General features: G+C 36.0%; 1 protein-coding gene across 1 annotated transcript; it reads right to left on the bottom strand.

The window, feature by feature from the left end:
- Positions 1 to 8,687: 8,687 nt before the first annotated feature.
- On the bottom strand, positions 8,688 to 9,314 carry LOC143615366 (uncharacterized). Its single transcript, XM_077088502.1, has 2 exons — positions 9,132 to 9,314; positions 8,688 to 9,013 (listed from the first exon to the last, which is right to left on the bottom strand). Exon 2 carries the CDS (start codon positions 8,988 to 8,990, stop codon positions 8,817 to 8,819), a length of 174 nt encoding a protein of 57 aa, XP_076944617.1. The 5' UTR covers positions 8,991 to 9,013; positions 9,132 to 9,314; the 3' UTR covers positions 8,688 to 8,816.
- Positions 9,315 to 10,192: the final 878 nt, after the last annotated feature.

The following is a 10,192-nucleotide window of genomic DNA, read 5'->3' on the forward strand; positions in this document are numbered from 1 at the left end:
TTTGGAACGGAGTTCACAAGGCTTCAGGTTAGAGTCTGATCCAAACCAAGTTTTAGCACAACGGGTCTTCGGGCGTCGTTTTCCCCATAACAGAAGATAGTGGGCTTGAGCTATCCAGTATTGTCTGTGACCGTGGGCATATGGGCTCGTCTTTTGCTATTTGGTTACCCAGGGTAGCCGAGCTTTATGCATGGGTAGTTAAAAAAATCATATGCACGTTGATCCAGAGAAAATTTTTAACCTTTCAAGGTGATTGATTTATTTTTTAGTTTGTCCCATCTGAAGAAAAAACCTGAATTAACATTATTGGTTATTAGATCGAGTTAACCTAAACAAGAATAGGCTAAATTGTAATTAGATTAGCTAAATGGAAAAAACTTAAATAATTATTATTCGTTACTTTTTTAATTAATTTGTTCATATACGTATATTCATAAGATATATATTTAGCCTTTTGTTATAGTTAAATAGAATAATAATAATAATATTGATTATGCGATAAAAAATATATATGCATATGAATAATATGCACGTTTAGACATGCGAGCCTAAAGGTGTAAATGCATAATGCTGGGAGGATACCACTGCTAAACATGCAGGACTTAAACAAATAGGCAGTCAGGCAGGCCCGGCTCTAGCCCCAGTCAAATAAGGCTTTCGCTTTGGGCTTTCATATTTTTAGGGCCACAATTTTTTTATATAGTTCACTTTAGATTAGGCCCAAATATATATTGTGATACGTATTCCATCCATTATTGTAGATTTGTAGTTTTCATAACATAAATCTCCATTCCCAATGTTACCATTTTTCTAGTTGACCATTCAAACTTGATTGTGTTTTGGAGTTATTCAGTATTTTGATTAAATGGTTATTCAACATATATTGCAATAGTGATGCTAATCGTCAAGGATTATTATAATTTTAATCATGCTCTAAAATGCAACTCTATTAATTTCATTAGAGTTTGAGAGGTGATATGAATTCTTTTTTGTAAATTAGAAGTTAAAACAATTTGCATTTGCTTAATTGCTTACACCTTAAACCGAAGAAGGCCTCGATTTTAAATCTCGCTTTAGGCCTCCGGAGGCATTGAGCCGGTCCTGCAGTCAGGTAGATTACAGAATCATCTTATTACCGTTAGATGACAAGCATTTTGATATATAATATAGATTTAAGTGTCATTTTAGTACTTGTGGTTTGGACTACTATGCAACTTTAGTACCTGTTCTTTATTTTATGCAAATAGCTACCTCAGTTTCCAAATTCTTGCATTTTTAGTACTTTTTTAACCCCATTAACTTTCATCCGTTAAGTCAGGGGCATTTGTGTAATTCTATTATTTAAATGAAGGATATTTGGGTAATTTTACTATTATATTTTTCTTTTTGTTTTCTTTTTGTCTTTTCTTGTTTTCTCTCTCCCCGATTATAAACCTTGTCCCCCATTTCTTTCCCCCAAATTCATCGTATGAACCCTAATTCTCCAAAATCACAGAGACTTCACAATTGATAATGGTTATGTGCTCTTGTGATTCGCCAACCATCATTCGAACTTCGTGGACATCATATAACCCTGGTCGACGATTTTATTGTTGCGCTAGGCAGGTAAACGTTGTTTGTGTGTTACTTAATTCATAATTGGTGCTCCAATTTCTAATAGAATTCATAATTTTTATTGTAAGGGGCGAAACTGTGGGTTTGTTCTTTGGCTGGACCCCCCGATGTGTCAGAGAGCAGCTGCTATTATACCCAGCCTTTTGAAGTCAATTAACGAACATAAAGAAAATGCAAGAAAGTTGTCTAAGTGGAACTCAAAACGTGAAGAAATTGGAAGAGAAATGGGGAATGAGAACAGAAGGCTTAAACAAATGCTTTGCATGTCATGGGTGTTTTTCATTTGCTATTATCTATTTCATTGACTTTTAGTTTGAATTCAGTAATGTTATATAATATTGTTGTTTGTGGCCTAATGCAAGTACTCTAATGTAACAATGCTAAGCATGTAATTGTGTTTGTGTTAATGAAGGATGTTTGGGTGTTAATGTTTTGGTGTTTGTTGAGTTTGTTTTAGTCTTTTGGTGTTTTGGTCTTTATGTTTTGGTGTTTGGTGTTTGTTTGTGTTAATGAAATACACATGCTTTATGCTTATTCTCTTGTCATTCTTTGGTCAACATAGTCACTTTTGGGCATCTAATTGAAATGCCACAAGAATGCAAGTGTTGCTAAACTGTAAGTGTTACTAATAAGCAAGAGTCACAAGAATGCAAGTGTCTTGCTTAAGAGTCACAAGAATGCAAGTGTCTTACTAATAAGCAAGAGTCACAACTGAAATCCAGTTAACATTATGCAAGTGTTACTAAACTGTAAGAGTCACAAGAATGCAAGTGTCTAAAAGAATATGCAAGAGTCTAATAAGCAAGAGTCTAAACAATTGTCACAACTAACATTCAATAGTCTAAACAATCTGCAAGTTTCAAACATTACACAATAACATAAGTTTCATAACATTACACAAACATAAGTTTCAACAATACACAAACATAAGTTTCAAGACACATAAAGCATGGACATAAGTTTGCCAACATTACACAAACATAAGTTTCAAAACACATAAATCATGGACATAAGTTTGTCAACATTACATAAACATAACACATTAATGCAAGGACTAAGTAGCAGTCTCACCTTTTGTTCCAACCCTTTTCCTTTTAGCACCAGCTTTAGCATCCACAACTTGTTTTCAAGCCCTTGTTCTTTTAGCAGCAGTCCCAGATGATTTTGCAACTTGCTTACCAGCTGTTAGCTTGCTAGGCCTAGATGATTTTGCAGCAGCTTTAGCAGATCCACCAGTTTGCTTACCAGCCTTAACAGACCCACCTTGCCCTCTTTCCACATGAGCTCTTGTTATGTCCCACCTGCTTGCAAATGTCACATGTTACAGTCCCATCTTCCCTTGTCAGTTTACCACTTTTTGCAAGCTTTTGACTTAACTCAAGAATCTCCTCAGCAGACTTCTTTCTCTTCATCTTTGGTCTATCTTTTTGCTTGTGATACTTTGGGGCTGTTAAGGTATTTGGGCATGGGGAGATTGGCCATAACTCCATACTATTAATTGGTTCTAAGGTTTTTGCATAAAACTTTTTCCAAGTCTCTAACCAATAGACCTCATCCACCCACATCTATGCTATCCCATCACCTTGTCTATTCAAGACCATATTATAAATACAAGCCACTGCATGCCTACAAGGCATGCCCATAAGCTCCCATCTTCTGCATGAACAAGTCATCTGTTCCATGTCAACAGCTCTCTTCTCATTAGTAGGACCAGTAACTTGATATTTGGTATTCCCATTCCAAATAACAGTGTATAGATTTGCTTCAGTCTTGATTTTCTCAAATATTGATGTGGCAACAGGTGTTAATGGCCCTTGACACTTAGAAATGGTCTTATGCACCACAACCATCCTTTTCATCATATTCCCTAATGAACTCAATGCAAGTTATAATTGGTTTGTCCCTAGCAAGAATCAGTTGCCTATTGAAGACCTCACAAAGATTGTTCAACATAACATCACATTTTGGCCTAACTGCAATAAATTTAAGGAAATATAGTATCATACAACTTATATCTACATGCTAATCAACTGATATCAAACAACTTATAACTACATGCTAATCAAACAACTGATATCAATAAATTGAATGAAATATAGTATCACATACCACTGTAATAAGCTCTGGACCAGTGTTTGGGTGGGATCTCTTTCAACCAATCATGGAGTGCCTTATCTTTATCTAGTATTGCTTTCATACTTCTTTCAAATTCCTGTGGTGTTGTTGCAAAGGCACATTTCTGAAACATGTTTTTGTACATCACACCTCTCCACCTTGGCTTCATGTTCTCATGTATATGCCTTATGCAAAACCTGTGTTCAGCACTTGGAAACACCTTTTGTATAGCTGGTATTATGCCCTAAACAAAACAATATTAAGTATGTAAAAATAAGCAAACAGTTACAAAAACAATTATATGTATGTAAAAATAAGCAAACGGTTACAAACCTTCTGTCTGTAACTTATGAAGGTGAAGTTACTATTATAATACAACTCCAGATCTTCACCTAAACACTCCAAAAACCAGGTCCAACTATCAGTTGACTCAACCTCCACCACTGAAAATGCTACTGGATAAATTCCATTATTTGCATCAATTCCCATAGCTGTTAAAATTTTGTCCCAGAAATGGCCCTTTCAAAAAGCACCCATTAAGACCAAGTAAATCTCTACCATCTAGCTTGAACCCTTCCTTTAGTGCACCAAAACAAATATATATTCTCCTAAACTGTCTTGTGGAACTACTAGGGTTGAAACTAGGTTCAACATCTAGTTTAACTGTTGTACCTTGATTAGATCTAATAAGCTCCTAAGTGTAATCCCTTAGATAACAATACTGAGCCTGAAAATCTCCAAGTACTTTCCTTTCAGCCATGGTCTTAGCCCTGCTCATCTGATATGGGGTAATCTGCACTTGATATTTCTTTGTCAAGTCTTCTGCTAAATCTCTTGGCTTAGTGGTTGAATTGCTTGTTTTAATGGTTGGTTCAATTTCTCTGGCCAACCAATTTATGGTGCACAAGCTCACATCTCTTGTTTGCAAACAAGTGTGCTCTTTAAAATATGTTTTCACAGTCCAACTACCTTTATTTCTAACATTTGATATGTGTAATGTCCAATGGCAAGTGGGAACCTGGTCCTTCTTTTTGGGTTTGGATTTTACAGAATTACCCTTTGATGTCCCACTAGAAGATGCTTGAGATCTATCCTTGGAATTCCCAACTACTTTTGTCCCATCCTCTTTACTTTCATACCTAACATGGCTAGGGTCCACACCTAAACAAATCACCCTATATCTACGGTTGTCATTAAGCTTAACATGTAATTCCATTCTTGATTCAATTGCATGTTGCTTGACCAACCACTTAATGGAATCTTTATCATCAAAAGTTTGGCCAATGTAAAAGGGATGATTCACATCTTTTGTACCACTATTCTTCTTCCTACTAAGCTTAAGAGCTTGTTCCAATGGTGTCTCATCACCACTATAACCATCAAACTCATCTACATCAATCAAACCTAAATTTTCATCTCCAAATACTTCATCTTCTTCACCTTCATCACTTATGTCAAAGTCAACAGCAGCCCTAAATTCATCTTTATCATTAACATCTATATCATCATCTAAGTAGTCTTCATCTATTATGTAATCTGAATCTTCACTTTCTTGACTACCTACATCACTCCTCCCTTCAACATCATCTGACCCCTCATCACTCCAATCATCATCACCCTTATCATCCTCAACAGCCTCCTTCTCAACAACACCCTCATCACTACTAAACTGATAATCAGCAGCCCATTCAACATTCAAAACATTCAATTCTTCAACACCTTTATCAACAATCAGTTTTTTCCTAGGATGTGTTTTGAAATGTTCAACATACACCTCAATAACTCTAGTATGTTGAATTTGTTCAATCATTTCAAGCACATCCTTATCACTACCTAATGGTCTTAAACCAACATCTAAGTCTACTCCATGGACCCTGTAATAGTATGAAATTACATCTTCTTCTAAATACCCTAGTTCTTCAACCATATCCTTTAGAATAATGACTGAAAAATACTCAGAATGCACCTTATCAATGAAGTCCACATGACCCAAATTGTAAGTTTTGCCTCCTGGACCATCGTTAAACTTGCCACCGTGATGAATTTGTATTGTAAACTGGTACGGGTCGTTTGCTGAAAAATTAAAGTGTACAAAATGTTAGGATCAACAAGTAAAGTATTTGATTCAAACAGTTGAGAATTTGTAAAATCAAAATCACCATATTCAACATCGGGATCGAATTTTGAAGAATCTGGTCGCACAACCCACAATTCAGCCATAACGATTGGTCGATTAGGGTTATTGACGACTGATGAACGAATTTGGGGAATCGATTGGGCGAACTCGGTTATCAGTTACTTGTTTAGAGAATTAGGGTTACGAGTTAGGATCTGATAATAATGAAACGGGGAAGGATCAAATAAAAGAAATAAGAATAATAATAGAATTACACAAATGCCCCTGACTTAACGGATGAAAGTTAACGGGTTAAAAAAAGTACTAAAAATGCAAGACTTTGGAAACTGAGGTAGCTATTTGCATAAAATAAAGAATAGGTACTAAAGTTGCGTAGTAGTCCAAACTACAGGTACTAAAATGACACTTAACTCTATAATATAAGTTATTTATAAAAAATTTAAAGACCTCAAGGGTAGAAAAAATGAACTACATACGTTTATTCTCTTATATTATCTATAACATGTTTGCATACTTTGAATCCACCTATATGTGTTTTTGGTTAACACCTCATTCCGCATCATCAAAAGAGTGAGCCATACATTAAACACCATTACAAGTTTGGGGAAAGGGGGCGTTAAGGGCGTGGGCGATACCTGGTAGGCGGGTGTTTAAGGCTCATGGAGCCATTTAGGGTGGGGTTTTCAAGAGGAAAGTATCTTGCGGTTAGGGGATTCTTTCTTTTAATTGATTTCATTGGCCTTCAAAGAAAACGTTAATGAGTACCTCTGCCTACGTGATAGTGACATGACGGTAATCTTTAAACTTTTCAGTTACTCGAACACATTTAGTCTAAGCAAATTGCATGTCAGCATTTTGAGTAAAAACCCAATTTTTAATATGTAAAAGAATTTAGTGATGATAAATATAAAAAGTTGTAAACCTCCCTACACAAAAAGAGAGTGAAAAATCATTTATAAAATTTGTTTTGTAGTTTTTATCTACATACATTAAAGTATTGATTTTAATAATTACATACAGATTGTTTCTTATTTCATTGTAATAGACATAATTTGCTATGTAATATCGTACCATGCTTATAAGTTGTACCTATCGGTACAGGTGCACAAAAAACCTGAATCCGGAACCGGACCCAAAATAAAAACCTGAAGTTGGTTTTTTTAATACCCGACCCTACTCGTAGGGTACGGATAGGATATGCATTTCGGTACTAAAACCCGAGCCCGAACCAGACCCGATTTGTACCCGGTAATACCCGAAAACCTGAACCGGACCCGATTTTCCAATACCCGAAATCGGGTATTTCAAATACCAGATGTATACTCAAAAAATACATTAAAAATACCTTAAAATTAACCGAAAAATCCCTAAAAAGTGCAACCTTTTAAAAATCCAATCTATACCAAAAAAATAGCCGGAAAAAAGCCCCAAAAAACCCAAAAATAGGTTTTTTTCAAGACCCGAAAAATGGTATTCAAATACCCGGTTTTAGAATACCCGGTTCTATCTCCGACCTAAACTCGATGCATAAGGTACGGTTTTTAGAGACAATACCCGGACCCGAACCCGAACCCGAACCCGACCCGGGTATTACTAATACCCGATTTTTTAATACCCGATCATACCCGACCCGGTATTTGAATAACCAGATTTGTGCACCACTACCTATCGGTCTACCTGGGCAGGCTAGGCTCCCTTTTGAAAAGAAATTGGGCCTAATTTGGGCCACAACTCTAATCTTGGCTTTGCAACTGATTTGTTTTCAATAAAACTGGGTCTATTTTGGGCCTACTCTGGGCCACATCTCTAATCTTTGCAGGCTGCACTGCTGCAGCTGATGTGTTTTCAAATAATATTTGTATAAAAGCCATAGTTAATTAGTCCTTATAAAATACACCGATCATAAAAAAATTCCAATCTTTTATTTTCAAATCATTTTTAAGGGTGCTTAGCTCAAAATATTTTGAAAGGCATTAAAATATTATAAAGGAATCGGAAATAATTCCATCTAAAACTAATGGTGTTTAATTGGTAATTTGTATTTGAAAATATTAATAAGAAGCCAAGTTATTAGTTAAATTAAAATTAATTCCATCAAAAGAAGGGTTTAACCCCACCCATTGAGGGTTCTATCGAGTGGAATGCTTTTTCATATATTGCTTCGATGATAGAACTAGCTTCACATGATTGATCGTCTTTCTGGATCTTGGTTGTTTTGTAAGTATTGTGCAAATGATTCATGCTGAGCTCCATTCATTTAACTTAACAAAACAAAACAAGTGCTCAAGATTGACTCGTTTCTAGCAGTATGTGTAAAGTTTGAGCTCAGCTTTCTAGCTTGAGGACGTTTCCCTTATGATGTACTATATATATATATATATAACTATACAATTTTCCTATATTTAACATAATATTATTATTTAGTTAGCTTCATTATTATTATATAGTATATATGTTTATTATATTATTAAAACAGCTATAATTCTATAAACTATAAATAACTTGTTTGGGCTAAAAAGGCTAGGGTCTTGTAGTAATGACTAATGATCATTAATTCAAACTCAAACTCGGCTCAACTTAAATCTTTAACGAACCAATCTTAAATAGACACCAAGTGGTAAACAAACATCAATTCAAACTCAAACTCGGATCGATTCAACTTTTAACATACCAATCTTAGAATAATGCACGGACCTTAGGATCCATTAAAATGTTTTAAAATCAATCACTAATTTTGTGAAAAGTTAAATACAATAGATTGAGATCATTCACAAACTTCAATTATCTTCCACTTAATCAACCAAACATTTACCAATTAAATTAAGAAAATACAAAATATCCGAAAATCCCAATGGCACGATATAAACAAATCCAAAACATAAGACTTGAAACTTATATTATAAGTATAATTATATACTCACAATTTTATCCTCGATATATGTTCGAAGCATTATTTATTGTTGGGGGTATGAAGCTGGACTCCATAAGGCGGTGCAGGAGGTCCATATTGTTGAGGAATCGTGGCTTCTGCTCGACCACGAGATTTGCCTAAAAGATAACACCCGATAGCCGCGATCAAAAACAGTAGTATCAAAGGTAACGATATCACGATGATATACCCCATCAACACCTTTAAATATAATTCCCCTGTTTCAAAAAATAATCGGCTATGAAATATTGTATAATTTTACTTCTATGTATCTAAATAAAATAGAATGATCAAGGGAAAAAAAGTTAAATAAATTAAATTGGTTTAGACAAAAACAAACCTTGGAATGAAAGGATATGAAATTAAGGTTGTACCTCGGCAGATCTCAAGCAACTGACAAGAGAGAGAGTTTAGTCGGTGAGAGGTGGGAGAGTCGTGAAGTAAAGATGCTTCTGGACGTGCGTCACACGGTGTTGCACGTTTGCTTCTAATATCTTCCTCAAAATATGCTTATTCTTAATTCTTTTAGGTGTCGTATTTCATAATTAAACTAGATTAATTCTTTCTTTAGAAAGATAATTTTCTTTTTTTTATTAGACCCTCGCACTATCTAATTTAGAGTGTCTCATTACCTCATTTTGGCCAGACTATGTTGTTGAAGAGGTAGGTCCCCGCAAAGCCCAGTTGGACCCGCAAGACACACCTTTGTACGTCTGCGCATAGACCAGCTGGTTCCGCAGGACCCACCATGCTCAGAGAGAAGACCTTACACGCAGTAAGCCAGCTGTTCTCGCAGGAAAGCCTCCCTTGGTACAATACCCTGCCTGTTCCCGCAGCTATGGGTACAAGCCAAGAAGGAAGGCTACGCGCACTAACAGTAAGGCTACACGCATAAGGCACTAACTCTTATACTTCAGTAATGTCACCTGAAGAAGGAATGAGCAAGGCGGGAATATTCCCGCCCAAAAGAGCCAGCCCGTACGCTTCTGGAAGATCTTTTGTAATGTACCTGCCAAGGTATGGACAAAATAGACAAGATCTGACCAAAGCAGCCCATGAATCAATCACAGGGTGACAGCTCACTGACAATAGTACGAGGAGGAGCACGCTCCAGTACAAAATGTCACTATCAGCCGTTGCCTACCCACCAACTCCCATCGTGGCACGTACATAGCCCGTAGTTTGTGGAAAATGAATATTATACAGCTGGCCGTACCTGCTTGGAAACCTACCTCCGGCTATAAATACTCCAACACCTTGGAACGGTATCATCATTTCATATTATCTTATATTCTCTCTAGCTATTTCTCTCAATATACACTTATATTCAGAGCAATCTAGTCTGATTCTCACGCCGGAGGGTGGTCACAAGGAGGAACCCCCCCCCCTTCTCAGTG

This window comes from Bidens hawaiensis, unplaced genomic scaffold (genome assembly GCF_021521415.1).
Source record: "Bidens hawaiensis isolate Kalapana, Puna unplaced genomic scaffold, B.hawaiensis_p1.1 tig00042687_1, whole genome shotgun sequence".
Classification (NCBI taxonomy): Eukaryota; Viridiplantae; Streptophyta; class Magnoliopsida; order Asterales; family Asteraceae; genus Bidens; species Bidens hawaiensis.

What these genes read in the sequence shown, in the direction of transcription:
- LOC143615366 (XM_077088502.1), bottom strand. Translation starts at nt 8,990, where the DNA reads ATGGGGTATATCATCGTGATATCGTTACCTTTGATACTACTGTTTTTG.